The 17,087-nt window shown below is 37.2% G+C and overlaps 1 protein-coding gene across 1 annotated transcript in view; it reads left to right on the top strand.

Annotated features, from left to right (window-relative positions):
• The window catches only part of LIN7A (lin-7 cell polarity scaffold A), a 149,111-nt gene extending 132,284 nt beyond the window's left edge, over positions 1–16,827 (top strand). The window contains exons 5-6 of the mRNA XM_090275668.1: positions 8,546–8,767; positions 16,143–16,827. Coding sequence (XP_090131794.1) covers positions 8,546–8,767 — 222 coding nt within the window. The 3' untranslated portion in view covers positions 16,143–16,827. The remainder of the gene's footprint in view (positions 1–8,545; positions 8,768–16,142) is intronic.
• The last annotated feature ends 260 nt before the right edge of the window (positions 16,828–17,087 follow it).

The raw sequence follows: 17,087 nt of genomic DNA, 5'->3' as shown, positions 1-17,087 counted from the left end.
CAATAGGTCCATCCTTCCTTGATAAAATTGCTTCCCCTCATGTCCACTGAAAAGTTAAATTCCACAAGGGCTGCATTTATTGAAGAAATATCATGTACCAGACACAACTCTGCACTCTTTAATCTTTGCAACATCTTCCTGTCTTAATAGGTGACCAACTGTCTGGGAGTGAGGCATTTCCTGGGACTTTCAGTGCTCAAATTCACACTGCCTCTAACTGGGGACTGAGGCACAAATGCAGAGGTCATGTTCTAGAGGTCACAGTCTAGTCAGTGATTTGTGAATTGTTCCCACCCAGATCCTCTTGACCCTAAGCCCTGACTTTCTGCCCTGTCACTTCTGGCTCTGCTTAGGGTCAGCTGGGTGATTGATTTGATTTAGGAGTGACACAAATTTTAGGGACAGAGATGTATTTGCACCTTGCTGATGTGGCTCAGTGGATTGAGTGCCAGCCTGTGAACTAAAAGGTCACCAGTTCAATTCCCAATCAGGACATATGCCTGGGTCGCGGGCCAGGTCCCCAGTTGAGGGTGGGGGGCAGGGTGCAAGAGGCAGCCAATTGATGTATCTCTCACATTTCGATTTCTCTCTCTCCCTCCCTTCCCCTCTCTCTAAAAGTAAATAAATAACATCTTTTTTAAAAGTAATTGTACAATGGGGGGAAAAATCAGGGCTGCGAAGTGACTCCTCATTTACCCTAATATATTCAGAATAATTTCTCTATGAGATGTTTTTGTGTGTTTCAGTGGAGCTATAAAAGTTGTAAGAGAAGGAGTTCTCTGTGGGTATGTCAGGGGTGACGGTTACAACACACCCACAACCCTGCCCTTATGTCAAACCAGACCTGGAAGCAAATACTGAAAACTGGCAATTTTGACATTCCTGCTTCTGAGTATTTGCAAGAGGCTCTACTCCTTGTGGATTTAGTGTCACAAAGTGTCATGGTTGGGAGACTGTAGGCAGGCACAGCATGCATTTTAGAAACACAAATCAGTGTGAATCATGATTGGGAAGAGTTCCCTCTATTCTCGACTTTCTGGAAGAAGCCTACCATTGAAAAATTAACAGACTGATTTAAAGATCTCATTTTCTAGGAATATCTTCCCATGCATCTTTGCTCTGTTTTCAAATCTCGAGTGCTCACATTTGTACCTCTGAAGATGGTTGTGTGTGTGTATGTATACATATGCACATGTGTATATGTGAGTTCATGTGTGTATGTATATGCATATGTTATATATATGTGTATGCATGTGTGTTTATTGTGTGTTATGTTTGTATATATTTGTGTGTGTGTGTGTGTGTTTAATCTTCATCTACAACCATAAGGAATTTTTTTTTCATTCTTTTGGTGTGGAACATCAAGAGTTGAGCAGAGTTATGGTAAAGCATTGAAACTGAGAAGTAGTAGGTGCGTTTTTTTCCAATTTTAAACTCCAGATCTGAAAGGTGGGCTGAGATCAAACAAATGTTAGATTTGTGATTTCTGGCACTGACTTTTTTTTTTTTTTTTTTTGAAGCTTTTGCTCCTTTCAGGTTTTCTGCCCCTGGGTCTGCTACTCTTCACTTTCATGTTTCAGAATTTTTTATATTTTTAGCTACTCTCACAGGATAAAAATATGTGTAAATATATACACGTTTTTTCCCATTAACTTCTTTGCTCTTTCACAGTGTTTGGTTATTTGATAATTTTCCCTCTCGGGTTCTCTCACATTCTGCATGATCTGTCAAGTGACTCTCTGCACACGCTTCTTCCCGTCACTGAGTGTGACACTATGGAGAGTCTGAGGGGGACAGTTTTACAAACAAACAATGATCATTGGTAATTAACATATCAGTTGTATGCATGGAAATGCTGCTTCTGAATTACTCGACTGTGATTAGAGGCAGTTGATATACCTACATAGTTTTAAACATTCTTCCAATGACCTCCTTACACAATTAATTTATTTAGTAATCTTTTGCTTCCTAGATAAAATAAAGGAAACTTCTGCCTACTGCAGCGGCAAATTGTATTTTATTGTCACCGTTGTCCTTAAGCACCTGGAGCCTTACAGCAGGATTATCACGGAGGAGATTGTTCAACAAAGAGTTAGCATTTGTTGAACCCTTTATAAGGGCCTGATGCTTTTTCAAAGTGCTCTGTGTGTTTTAAATTTAATGCCTATAATGATTCTATTAGGTAGATGCTCTGTGATATCCATTTTACAGATGAGCAGATTGAGTCTTGGAGACACTAAGCACCTTGTCTGATTCACAAAGCTGAGAAGTGAAGAAGTTAAAATTCAAACCCAGTACTGGCTGCTTAGCCGAGAGAAGGGGGAGGGGGAGTTTATTCATTGACTATTTACTGAGCACACAATAATAAGACTCATCCTGCCCTTGGACACTCTAGTGACAGCAGAATGATTATAAATAGATAAATTACTACGCACTGAAATAAATATTAACATTTAGGCAGGCATGAAGTACTATGAAAGAGGATTAACATATTTTTTGAAGGGATGTGATATTTTTTATACACTTGCCATGTTTCTTCATTAAAAGATAATACAGTGCATTTAGAAGAGGAAATTAACATATTCGAGAAAAGAAAGGGATCAAAAGGTTTTTTTTCTGAATATATGCCATAGCTTGTGCAGAGATATTTCATTCTTAATTAAACACACAATCAATATAAGGTTTTAATTACCAAAAATGCCGCCTATATAGCTACACCACAGCAGAATGATAAGATTTTCTTACCTACTGAGCCCTCTTTCTGCTCAAAAATAAAACAAAAAACAAAAACAAAACAAAACAAACCATAAATGGGGAAAGCCACAGTATGATATTCATTATCTCTTTATTATCTTGTTTAAGGCTATGGATTGGTAGGTACAAGCTTAGTCTCCAGTTCAGTTCTTTCTGTTCTACTTTCTACCTGGGGATCTAGGACAAATTTCTTAAACTCCCCGTTTTGTTTCTTATAAAGTTGTCATGAAGATTAGATAATGCACAAGTAGCAGCTAGCTACCTTGCTCTTAGTAAGTGCTCAATAAATGTTAGAGTAGACACACACACTTATATGTTTACACACACACTTAAAATGGTATCAAAACATCTTAATGGACTAAAAGCAAAACTATCATCAGAACAAAATGATCAATCACCATTACCTCTGAGGGAAAGAAGCAAGTCTCTGTCTTTGGCTCTTTTGGACCTTTTCAAAGCTGAGGGTCACAACCCACTAATGGTGAGCCCTTTGTGTAGCCTTGCGCTGCTCTTTCACTGGCCAGCTCATACCGCTTAGAGCTAAAGCTGGAGTTGACAGGTCTTGTCCTTGTCATTCAGTCTTACTCTTCCCGTCACACAAAAAAAACAGCCTACAATGGTCTACATTAGTTAACCTAGAAAAGCAGAATGAGATTGTTGAAAGAGCAATCAACAAGAATCATGAGTTCTAATGAGCCCAGAAGCTAACAAATTTATACAATGGACCAGGTCTCAGTCATTCTTGGTTTTTATAAGTTGCAAGGAGATAAACAAGATTGTTTCTAATGGCCTTTACAGGTATAATGTTCTGAGCTTCTGAGCTACTTATTTGCAATAAAATAGTATAACCCAATACCCTTGATAATGCTTATTCCCTGATAACACCATTTGGCTCTTAATCCAAATGGAGTGGCAAGTGTCATTTAGGAGCCTATGCATAAACCTAGATAAGATGTACCTAGAGTAACCGATGTGTATACTGTAGCCAGTTCTTAGTTATCCAACAAAGTATTAAAGCAATTTATCTATCAGCATGTTGGGTCCAGATTATGTTCGTGTAATCCCTACAGAGAAAGAACTGCATATAAACCTGGGACTGGACCATTGTGCAGTGATTGTGCGCAGATAACTGTTCCTCCCCGGGGTTGGCACCTCTTCCTTCTGAGGTCTCGCAAGTTTCAAAGTTTATCAACTATCAAAGGGGGAGAGAGCATATATCATGAGCAAATTCACATATGCAGTGCAACCCAAAATTCTCTCTAATTAGAGAGGATTTGTAATCAGCCAGAAAATTGGGTGCACCAGGAAATATCATTCATTTTGATATCTCACAATGTGTGGAGATAGAAAAATGAATGAAAGATCAGAATGCAGCCATGTTTAATTTACCAGTCACTGATTTGCTGAACTTCCGACAAGATAACTAATTTTAAGGCTTCCTAGGCTTACTACTGCATGAGCTTGCTAATGAAACAAGTATGCATCTGGTTATTTACCACGCTATTTTTTCCCCAGCTTCCTGAATGAAAATATATTCCTTTATATGGTATCACAACAGAAGATCCCATTCTTATAGCTTTACTTCAGTTTAGTATTTTATTAGCTTGTATTTATGCATTTACAAATGATAATAAAATTATTTGAATTATTCTTTCCATATTGATTTCTATGTGTGTTTTCTTTTTTCTTTTTTCTTTAGCAGGAGAAGATAGAGATATTTTTGGGATAGGAATGTCTGTTCTTAGTGCATTTGAATTTATTTTAGTGGAGGTTCATGGCCAGAAGAGGCACAGCTGTGGGGTAGATATTTCTCTTTAGTGGCTTTTCTCCTTCAGGACCACCCTCCTCTTTGGTCTAAGTATTTGCTGGGTACCTAGTACATCCCGATTCCTTCTTCACTAGCCCTTACCTCCTTAATAAATCCAGCTTTGACCAGATGCCTGTTGGGAAGTCTTGTTAAATTAACCCATGCCAGTGGCTCCCTCAAATTGCAATACGTACAACAAAAACTGAAAAGCAAGGAAATGAAATTTAAAAGTCTAGAATTTCTTTTATAAAGTATAAAATATTCTTATGGAAAGTAGAGACTTTCAGGTTTTAAGTGGAGGAAGGGATTTCACTTTAAAACTGGAAGCTTTCCTAGGTCTCCTCAAATCACTTAAGGGCTACATTTTCATGCTCTGTGAAAGGCTGGTGCTGCAAGTTTTCAGTGACTCCTCAAACTGAGGTAGGTGTTACAAAGGACAGTTCCTGAGTCTCGCTATATATAATATATATTATATCTTGCTATGTATTATATATGTAGTGAAAGAGAGGTGATAGAAGCAGTCTGTTTACAAATACAATATTATATTTCAAAACGTTTTAAATATTTAAATATTTATCTTGAAATAAGGCATACATTTATTAAGAGTGAGAAATAGAGTAAACCAAAAATAGGAATAAATGATACGCTTTCAGGGCTCAAGGAATTCCTGTTAACAAGTGTTTGTATATCAATGTGAAGGTAGTCTGGTTTTCTGTTCATACCTTAAAAAGGAAAGAAGAGAGAAAACTGGCTTATTCTCATTATACCATGGGACTAAAAGCACTCTAGAGATAAATAGTAAGTTGAGACAAACATATGAACTCAAGAATATTCATAACATAGGCAAAGTCAGGGGGGGAAAAAAAAAAAAAAGAGAGAGAGAGCCATCCAGAACAATTTTTGAGGCGAGAGTTAAAAATTTTTTTCAGAAAATAAAAAACAAATTAAAGTAGTGTTTGAAGTAATATATTCTACAACGGTATTTATACTTTTTCAGATCTCTCTGTAAGAGATATCTCTTAGTTTCTATTGCACTGTTTACTCATGTAGTAATTTACATTAATTTAACCAAGCATTGTGAGTACTAGAAATGAAGACGTATGACACTGCCCCGATCTTAGGTGATGGTTCTGTGCTCTGGTGAGGAAGATGAAGTAAAAGGTAGATTAAACAAGGAGACCTGTTAACTCTGAGCCGGAAAGAATCTGAGTCATCTAAACCAGAGATAGAGCATCAAGGCAAAAAATTTGGATTCAGTGACCATGGGCTCTGCTGTTCACTAATTGCTAACTGTGTGTATGGGAGAGAGCAGAGCTGGGGCAGGAGAGGGTAACCCTGACAGTTCTGCAGCGCTGGGGATGGCACACCGGCCATGCATCTCTTAGCTATTCACGGTGCTGAGAGCCTAATGGTCCCATGTATTAGCACCACAGTCCTCCTGTGGCAACTCAAAATTACAGGCATAGTGCCTAAACTTGGATAATGGGCCTCTACAGGTCTGGCCTAGAATTTCCAGCCTTATTAAATAAAAGCAAATAGAACAAAAGCCAAAAAGAAACCTGGAAACTAATTATCAAGCCTGGAAAATAATGAACCAGAGTTGCTAAAACATATAAACACCAAAGGTTTAATATTTAAAAAGAAATGAAAGGGAATGGACAATCAAATCACCGAGTTTTCCTTTAAAGAAGAATTCCATAGATAAACAATTCATGCTGAGACCAATTATAAAGAAATTACATGCATACTAAAAACAGAGTTTATATTGTACAAAGTTTCTCTTGTCTTTCATGTTCTTCCAAAGAACTACAACTATAACTAGTAAAATAAATGCTTAATAAATATCTGTGAAGTGACCAAGTCAATGATTGAGTGAATAATTAAAAGAATGAGTTAATCAATGAACAAGCCTATTTTCCTAGGATTCAGCCACAGATAAAAATTCATTCTGCCCATAAGCTATTTATAATTCCTTGCTGTCTATGTAACCCAGACTTGGCAAAGGAGTAGTAATATAACTTGTCTACATGACTAACAATGGTCATTTCTTAAATCTTTAATATCTGCCTGGTTTCCTGACAAATGACTGAAGCATCACTCTTACAGGCCACCAATGACTGCCTCATCTCTAAAGTCAAACCTTTTTTTTTTTAAATCTCAATCCACATGCACCTTGCTGAAGCAGACCATAGAATGGAACACAACACCTTAAATCTTCACATCTAATCTGTATAATAGTAGGAAAATGAATCTCAAAATATAATTGAAGTGTTCTTGAAATGCAAATTATTTTTTGTAACAATATCATATCCATTTTATAGTTTTCTACTTAGGCTGTGAAAATGTAATCTCAACCAATTGGGGGTGGCTTTCTCTGCCACTTCAGTGCCATTCTAGGGTGTGCTGGCAGTTTTTAAGCCAATCTCAGTCCCCATGTGTCTCACTACATAGACATTTCTTCTCTGAGCTTTAAGCAGGAAGCAAATCAGAAAGGCCTCTGTACTTTAATAATATAAAGTAGGGGTTATGTCATCTGCCCTGGGGATCAGCTGAGAGGGAAGAACATTGTCTCTTTTTCTTAGGGTCCTATAATATCTGATTACTACTTTCCCTGGTCTTGTGTCTTCCTAATTCCAACCTGGAGAAGCATTAGAAGGTTGGAGAGAAGTCTTTTTGTATGAACTTAAGAGTAAATGTAGGCTCCCCAACCATTGTCTATGGCATTATGTACAAATTATTATAATCTCAAAAGCCAAGAATTGATTTCTTTTTTTCCTGATATATTATAACTACTTTATAGATATATGTGCATCTTTAATTATATCCTTCATAAATTTGTCTGACAGTAAAACTATTTATTATAAAAGGTTTATTCAATGCATAACAAGTGCCCTCAAAAAAACTGTGCCAGTTTTTGTTAAATTATTTTCAGTGTATAAGATTCAATTTGCCTACATTCTTGTCAATACATTATATTTAAAAATATGTTTATACCATTTTTTAATTAAATTTGAAATATTTTGTTTATATTTGATTACCAAGAAATATGAACATTTTTCATAGATTTATTGAACATATCACTTTTTAAAGATATTATTTGTCCATGAGTTCACTTGCCCATTTTGCTTAAATATTTATTGACTTATAAGAGCTTTACATTTGAAGAATATTAACAAACTGTCATATATTGAAATTTTTTTTCTGGTTTTTTACCTTTTTATGGTGTAAGAAATAGAAACTTACAATTTTTAAATCTGATTTCATGATTTTTATCTTTGGTACTTTTACTTAAAAATTATTTTTCTTTTCAAGATAATGGGTGTTAATCCATGTTGTATTTTAGTTGATTTATGGTTTCATTTTTCCTTTAAAATTTTTAATCTGTTATATTTAGCATTCACTATGAAATTGGGGTCATTTAATTATTATTTATTTGTTCCAGCATCATTACTTAGTAATCCTTTTCCCCTTTGATCTAAATTTCACATTTACTATATAATAAAATTTACATATGATGGATCTGTTTCTGGACTCTGTGTTCTGTTCTGTCTCTTATTACACCAGTAAGACTCAACTTCACTCATTGTAGACTCTTAATAAATTTTAATATCTGATAGAAAAGTCATCCTTCATGACTATTTTAAAATTTTTTTCAAAATTTTCCTGACTAGTGTATTTATTCTTCCAGATAAAATTTAGACATCCTATTCTAAATGTTAACATTATATTTTAGGTCTTCATTATTTCTCCCCCTTTTAACTTGAAGCCCCATTCAATCCATTCTGTACTCTAGTGTATCCTAATCTGATTGTAGCTGAACTACAAAAGTACTAAATAATAATAATGATAATGGCAATAAACTCTATTTACCATGCCTTCTTGAAATTTCAAACTTCAGGATTTTATGATACTAATTTCAGATTTGTGGCTCAGGAAAAGTCACTTGGAAGGTCTCCCCTCTAAGAAATGTCACTGTCTTTGCAGAGCGTGGAAGGCGAACACCACGAGAAAGCTGTGGAACTCCTCAAGGCTGCTAAGGACAGCGTCAAGCTGGTGGTGCGATACACCCCAAAAGTGCTGGAAGAAATGGAAGCTCGCTTTGAAAAGCTGCGGACAGCTCGGCGTCGACAGCAGCAGCAACTGCTAATTCAGCAGCAGCAGCAGCAGCAGCAGCAGCAACAAACGCAGCAAAACCACATGTCATAGGTGAGAAGTACCTTCTTCTATACAGAGAAAGTCTGTTACATAGTCTAGTTTGGGGGATTTTTTTAATATAGTTTCTTAGCTAGAACAAAATTATTAGATATAATATTCCCACCAAAAAAACCAACAACAATCAAACATAAAAATAATCTCAGAAAATGTAAACATAACAGTTGCTTGCTTTATGTGTCCTTTGGCCACATTCCTTGCAAATGTAAGATATTTTGGAAAATAGTGTTTTTTGGGAGGGCCAGGTACAGACTATTGGATGCTTTTACACAAATCAGGAAAATGCAGCCTCTGAGCAAACCCAGATTCTCAGGCACAATGCTAGATGACAAGAGTGGGGGCTGAAATGCAGCTCCCCACTCACTCTCTTGGCCTGTTGCCACCGCACTATGTACAGACTACACAACCATGCCATGGTGATCCTGGGAAGATCCCTTTAGAATACCAAACTATAATTTATTAGAAAACTTCTTCACTGAAAACAATGAACTAGAGACCTGTCAGTGTCCATGCTATGAGAGATTTTGAAATTCTCTTTGAATGTTCACTTAGAATATGTCTAAGATGCACCTGCCTTTTTCTAAATTCTACTTTGTGGCAAAGAATGCTAAATCAGATGTTGCTACATATTTTAAGAAAATTCAAGAAAAAAACCTTAAGAGTAAGAATCTCTGTTATTGAAGTGCCTGCTCTGTGCTAGCTCCATCTCACATGTTATCCCTCATCCTTAGAGGAACCCTTCAGGGTATCATTAAAACCCCACTTTTTAGATGAAGCTGCAGTAATTTAGTGGATTCCCCACAACCATACTTACAAGTAGCACAGAATTATTTTTCTTCTTACTCTACCAGGTCTATCATCTGTCAACATTCAATATTCTGGAGATATATAAATTTTTCTTGCTATCTTTTGGAAGCCACAGTTCATATCATTAGCTGTCTCTACACAATGATGTCTGTAAGTGTGTGTTTGAAATAAGGTTCAAATGCTCTTAGAAAAATGACAATGGGTAATGGTGATTTAAAAAAAATTTTTTTTAATTGTTGTTCTATTACAGTTGTCCCATTTTCCCCTGTTGCTCTCTTCTGTGGATAATGATGATTTTAACTCCTTCAATGTCAGATTATTATTTGCACAATTGGAAACATTGGATATGACATGAAACTTTCCATTTTCTGTGACACCTAAGAAAAGCAGAAGCCAAATGCAGAAGTAAAGAGTATGGGATATGTCCTCAGAGGGTCTTGGAATTCAACAATCTATCTTTCTTTTATAGCCTGCTAGTCTTATTATATATTCACCTTACTTTGGTGTCTTTCTATAAAACTCCATTCCATTCTAAAAACTATACTTACTCAATAGTAAATATTTAGCCCTACGATGGACCAGGTACTGTTCAATGGGCTGTAGAACCAATATGAGCTAAACCAAGTCCTTCATCTCACAGTGCTTATACTCTGGTTAGAGGAGATAATTAATAAACAAGTAAATTAAAATATCCTATAGGGACAAGCACTTTGCAGAGCTAAGATAGGGTGCTTTGACAGAGACTGATTAGGTCATGACCATCAATCTGGTGGTCAGGGCAAACTTCTCAAAGATGACATTAAAGCTGAGACCAAATGATTAGAAGAAGCCAGGAAACAAGCAGGAAAAAAAAAAAAAAAGCCTGACACAAGCTACTTGATGCCTGAGGAGCAGAAAGCAAGCCAGGGAATAATGATTGAGAAGGACAGTGAAATAGATGGGGGTCGGGTCACAGAAAGCTTTTTAAACCACTGAGGGAAGTTAGATTTTATTGCAACAAAAGCCACTCCAGGTATTTAAACAAGGAGTGATGTGATCTGATTTAGGTATTAAAAAGAACACTGGCTGCTGTAGGGAGAATAGGTTATTACAGGGGAAGAGTGGAAACAGAGACCAATTAGGAGGCTATTATTTAGTAGTCCAGGCAGGAGATATAGTGGCTTGGACCAGGACGTCACCATTGAGAGGGAGTGACCTGGATGCATATGGACAAGTCATTTTGTCCACACCCTTCTCTTATCCATCCCGAATGTAAAGGCACTTCACATCTGTACTTCCAGAATTCTTTCAAAGGTCTTTTGCTAATAGCAATGATTTACTATTTTTTAGTCAGACATTGACACTTTCCACTAAGTCATTTTTTTCTTCCATCCTCAATATTATAGACTTGTACCAATTCTACTAATTGATATACCACTGGCCCATGGTAAAACTTTTCTGAAGTACGTGTAGTTTGAAAGAAATATCTTGCCATTCTGACTTGTAAGGTCTTACTACATTATGCTCATTCAATCATCTTTGGAGGTATGCAGCTTGGCTATAAATATTTGCTAGGCCATATACCCAATTCCATTTCTCTGTTCCATCAGCCTTCATTAAATCATTTCAGAATTTCCTATTGTCATCACCAAAGACTAGCATTTTTAATAAAAGGCATTTGCAAACTATTATTTCTTGCACAGGATACGGTAAAGCTCTATTTGAGTGAAGGTGAAATGTGTATTTCTGCCCACCAAGACAACACTTTTAATCACCACAGTTATGGCCCCTTGAGGTAAAACTGTAGTGACCATGTCAAGTACAAGCAGAATACAATAAGTCAGGTGACCCATGGATTTTATGGTGAATTTGTAGTCAGAGACTTACATTAGCTCTTGTTCAACTACTAATTAAGATTTTTAAGGATTAAATGGAATTTGTTACACTTAGTAACTCATACTGTGGTTGCTTTTGTGCAGAGATTTGAAACTAATTTGACCTATTTACTTTGAACACATCTCTGATTTTTTTAAGTTTGACAAGTCAAGCAAAGACCAGGTAAAGCAAAATAATTGGCAGAGATGATGTTATTGTTTATTACACAAAAAGTAATTTCTGTTCAGTAAATTAGAAATAACTTTTTAAAAAATTTGAGATGGTATAAGTTATGGAGTAATAAGCAATACTAATGTCTGGATACAAATGGAAAAATATGTTCAATGCAGGTGGTATGTGGAGAATGTCTCATACCTACTTATAATGTTAAACTGTATTGAAGTAAAATGCAGTTTGTTTTTCTCCAACTTTCCTGTTTGATAATTAGGAAGAGATTATTACATTGTCTAAAAAGTAGTAGAAATGATCACTATACAAATTATATTACACAAGCTTAAACAAGGAATATGAATATAAGTTTTTAATGCTATACCCAGGTTTTTTTTTAAAGGTTTTATTTATTTTTAGAGAGAGGAGAAGAGAGAGAGAAAAAGAGGGAGAGAAACATCAATGCTTGAGAGATACATCAATCAGTTGCCTCTCACATGCCCCCAACCAGGGACCTGGCCTGCAACCCAGGCATGTGCCCTGACCGGGAATCGAACCGGCGACCTTTTGGTTTGTAGGCTGGCGCGCTCAATCCACTGAACCACACCAGCCAGGGCACTATACCCACTTTAAAAATTTTTATTTTTCAATTACAATTTACATTCAATGTTATTTTGTAGTGGTTTCAGGTGTACAGCATAGTGGTTAGACAATCATATACTTTACAAAGTGGTCCCTCCCATATTTCAAGAACACACCTGGTACAATAGATAGTTACTACAATATTATTGACTATATTACTATGCTGTACTTTACATCCCCATGACTATTTTGCAACTACCAACTTGTACATCTTAATCCCTTCACTTTTTTCCCTCAGCCCTGCAGCCCTCCTCCCCTCTGGCAACCATCAGTCTCTTCTCTAGCTATGAGTCTATTTCTCTTTTGTTTGTTCATTAATTTTGCTCTTTAGATTCCATATATAAGTGAAATCTTATGGTATTTATCTTCTTTGTCTGACTTATTTCACATCTATCCAAACTGTCGCAAGTAGTAGATAACATTTTTTTTTATGCCAATTAGTAGTCCATTGTGTATATGTGCCACAACTTTATTTTTTATCCAGTGGTCTATTGATGGACACCTGGGTTGCTTCCATATCTTGGCTACTGTAAATATTGTTGCAATGAACATAGTTGTGCTTATGTTCTTTAGAATTAGTGTTTTGGAATTTGACATTTATTCAGCTTTAAGCATCTCTTTCTTTTTTTTTAAGATGTCATTTATTTATTTTTAGAGAGAGGAGAAGGATGGGAGAAAAAGATGGAGAGAAACATCGATCGGTTTCTTCTCGTATGCACCTGGACTAGGGGAACCCACAACCCAGGCGTTTGCCCTGACCAGGGACTGAACCAGAGGGTGACCTTTCGCTTTATGGGGTGACTCCCAACCAATTGAACCACACCAGTCAGGGCTAAGCATCTTAAAGTCTGACTGACTATACATTCATAAAGTATGGAAATATATACTTTATAATTCACCTAAATTCCCAAACAATAAAATTAAAAAGAGGAATACTTCCTCAGATGTCAGCATTCTGAGGTAGTCGAGACCACAAGCCTCTAACTTTTCTGACCTCCAGTTGCTGGAACAAGGATGGAGAGTTCACTTACATTCAAAACCAGACTGGATCTTAGCAGATTTACAAAGCAGCAGGCATTTGCCAGAGGCCTCACTGACTCTTTTCACCTCCTGCTCTTCAGGCCCTCACTTTCCTTATTTTTTTATCACTGATTGTTCTATACCTTTCACTGCCACTGCACTGCCACTGCCACAGCCTGATGCTCTAATCCAGGGCACTCTGCCAGCACTGCCAATCACTGAGAGGACCAGGTCCCAGAGGATGATTCTGATGAAACTGAAGCCAAGGAATCCAGAGTTACCAAGCCGAAAACTGGACCAGAAATAATCATAATAATGCTGGGTAAAACGTATTAAACAGCGTGTGCCAAGAACTCTTTTAAGAACTTCATATATACATAAATCTTCAGAATAATCCTATGAATATTAGATACTATTTTTAATTTAATTTTAAAGACAGAAACTAAGTCATGTAGGATTTGTATAAGTTGACAACATTTACACAGCTAGTAAGTGGTAAGGCAGTGATTCAAACCCAGAGACATGGGCTTCAGAGCCTCTTTTTCCCAAACACTGTGCTACTCTTCTTTCAGAGACACCTGTCCATATAGTCCCTGTCCCGCCTCACAGATACATTCACATGAGCTTTCCAGAGATTCATTCTCACACTGCTTAGAGTTGGAGTTATCCAACTCGCCCTCAGCACTTATTTCCAGAAAGGTACCTACTTCAAAGTACTTTGTTATTACAGCCATATTAGTTTCCTATAGCTGCTTTGAAAAATTACCACAAATTTTTGTTACTTGAAAGAACACAAATTTATTATTTTTTAAATTCTGTATGACAGAAGTCCAATATAGTCCCACTGGGCTCTAGGGTACTCTAGGGGAAAAGTCATTTCCTTGTCTTTTATAGTTCCTAGAGGCTGCATGCATTCCTTGCCTTGTGGTCCCACCGTCCGTCTTCCAAACTAGAAACAGTGTTGGTGTCCTCACACTGCGTGGCTCTCACCACTACTTCCATCCTCACGTCCCCTACCCTGACTTTCTTCTCGCTCTCTCTTCACTTTTTGTTACATTTGGGCCAAGCTGGACAATCCAGGATAATCCCCTTATTTTAACATAAACTGTTGAGCAACCTTAGTTCCATCTGCAACCTCAGTTTTCCTTTGCTGTGGAATCTAACATATTCACAGGTACTGGGGATTAGGATGGAGACAGAATTGGGATCCATTATTCTGAGCTACCACAGTGGCTCATTTAAAAGTTATCAAAGCAGCCCTGGCTGGTGTGGCTGAGTAGGGTTGAGCGCTGGCCTGCAAGCCTAAAGTTTGCTGGTTTGATTCCCTGTCAGGGCACATGCTTGGGTTGTGTGCCAGGTCCCCAGTTGAGGGTATGCAAGAGGCAACCGACTGGTGTTTCTCTCCCTCTGTTTCTCCCTCCCTTTTCCTCTTTCTAAAAATAAATAAATATAATCTTTAAAAAATAAAAATAAAAGTTAGCAAAGCAATTTGATCAATAAAATTTACACTAATATGGAAAAAGGCTTTTAATTTTTTAAAAAACACTAACCTATTGAATTATAAATCATGGGAATGAGGAAAATAATGAGAACACTGGGGGCAGATGGTTCTTCATGGTGGGCGTTCACTGACCCACTGTCTGGATGCCCAGTGCTCTCTCAACTGCTGGTCTGTCCCTCGGGCCTCCACCCCCTTGTGACGAGTGAGGAGATCCATGACTCTTACTAAAATTTACTAGTTCTCAGACCCATTCTCTTGGGACATGTAAACACATGTATAATAAATAAATTTGTTAAAAACAGAATCTCTAGATCACTGTCACTTGGGACTGATAGAAAGTCATGTTACCTAAGGGTTAGTAAAACAGTTTGTTGTGGAGATTAAATAAGAAAAAGCATATAAGAAGCTTAACAAAATATGTGGCAATTAGTAAGCACTCAGTAGAATTAGTAGTAGTAGTAATTAGTAGTAGTAGTCGTGTTGGTGTCATCATCGTCGTGTTAAAGTGCTAATGACAGATGTAACATGCGATGTCTTTTTAGGTGTCTCCTGAAGAAGCACAGTGGCCTCAGGCATGGCCTCCAGCCGCACTCTGGAGGCGCCACAGGCTTTTGGGCACATCTCTAGGAAGCATGGTGGCTGGAGCATGCGAGCTTCTTCCCCCTCACTCCCTACCCCTGCTTTCTCATCAACAAGAACAATTTGTTAAAATCTGTTTTGTATATGGTGCTCTGCATTCATTGAAATAAAAACATGTGCAGCTTTAAAAGCAAAGATTGAAAACAACTGTTCTCTCTGAAAGAAATGACTCCATAAGTTACAGGTCTCAGGGGCATGGGGAGTGTTTGGGGAAGCTGCTCCCCCAATTCTGACCACATAGACAGTGGCCTGCTCTGTTGCACCTAACGTCAGGCTGACCTTGTGGAGGAAGAAAGGGGCCTAGGATGGGCTTCAGAGAAGAAATATTGGTGCTTGCTGCCTGCAGAGAGAGGCTTTGCTGGCTGTGCCTCAACAAGGGCACCGCTAACTGCCCAGAGTCATAATGTAAAGGTGATCCATTCTTTGCCTTTGTGAAGAAAAATAGGGTTATCTGTAATTGGGAGGAAGAAATGTTTTACATTTGAAATGTTTCCAAACTGTTTCTTTATTTCATTTTAGGGAATAACTGGTGTCTTTTCCATCCTCATTTGAAAATTACTTCCTTTGTAAACATTAAACAAATTTTTTCACGTGTGGAAGATTGTGCATGAATGATCGCACCCAAAATAATCCTTACTGTTCTCGCAGAGCACATGCTCTCTTGATATTTTTAGCATATTGTAGTTGAGAAACGAATGCTAATCACCGATTTTCTCTTCATTCTTTTCCCCCTTTCAGGTCCTTGAAGGAAAACTACTTAATCAAACATCTGGTAATCACAAATTTGAAACCGTGCTTCTGAATCCCAGCACACAGTAAAAAGAAAAGACAACGCTGATAATTATACCTGTCAAGAAGCTGTGAACACGTGGTGTATAAATTCTTTACCAAGGCAACTCGACACCTTCTTTCTCTGGGGCTGAACCCCCTCCACCGCTCACTGCTCTTTACACACAGACCTTCCATTCACTGCAGTGGGAATTCTCCGTGTGTCAGTGGAGAGCCTTTCCAGTCTGCAGACTGAAACAACACAGAATAAAGTCCATGACTTTTAGATAAATCACCAGGGCCAGGATTAAGTGAATCTTGGGTCTAGAGCTTTTTCAGAGATTAACAAATCCCTAAATAGTCTGTAGTTCAAACTGCATCAGTTCAATATTGTCTCCGCTTAAACCTACACATTGCCTCTCACCCTGACCTCTTTCATATCCATATTGCTGAGCTGTCAGAATTAGAAATTCAGTTAATTACAAAGTCAACATCTTTTTCCCTCTTGAAAACAACAAGTATTATACTGTATTTATACTCTTTTCAGGTTCTCGAAGCAATTGGCTTTATATTGTTTGTTTCCATGAATTTTATTATCCATTAACAGAGTGGGGCAACGTAGCTCAATTTTAGTGTTCTAGAAGCAAGGACAGAGGACTCTAGTACTATATATTTTTTTTATTTAAGTATTGCTTGTATCTATTATTCTAACAGAATGTAATGTATATTTATTCCATAAAATATATATTATCAGAGAGTATTTGTTTCAAACTTAGGTATTTTCTTACCAAGTATTACTGAATCTGGTAAGAGAATAATTAGCAAAGAACCTAGCTTCATGAACTGATCTTCATATGATATTTATATATAACCCTGCTCTCAATATTTTTTGTTTTATATTTTTGATTGATTACC

Source organism: Furipterus horrens, unplaced genomic scaffold (genome assembly GCF_987537825.1).
Source record: "Furipterus horrens unplaced genomic scaffold, mFurHor1.1.pri manual_scaffold_4, whole genome shotgun sequence".
Classification (NCBI taxonomy): domain Eukaryota; kingdom Metazoa; phylum Chordata; class Mammalia; order Chiroptera; family Furipteridae; genus Furipterus; species Furipterus horrens.
This window is presented reverse-complemented; position numbering and strand designations above follow the sequence as displayed.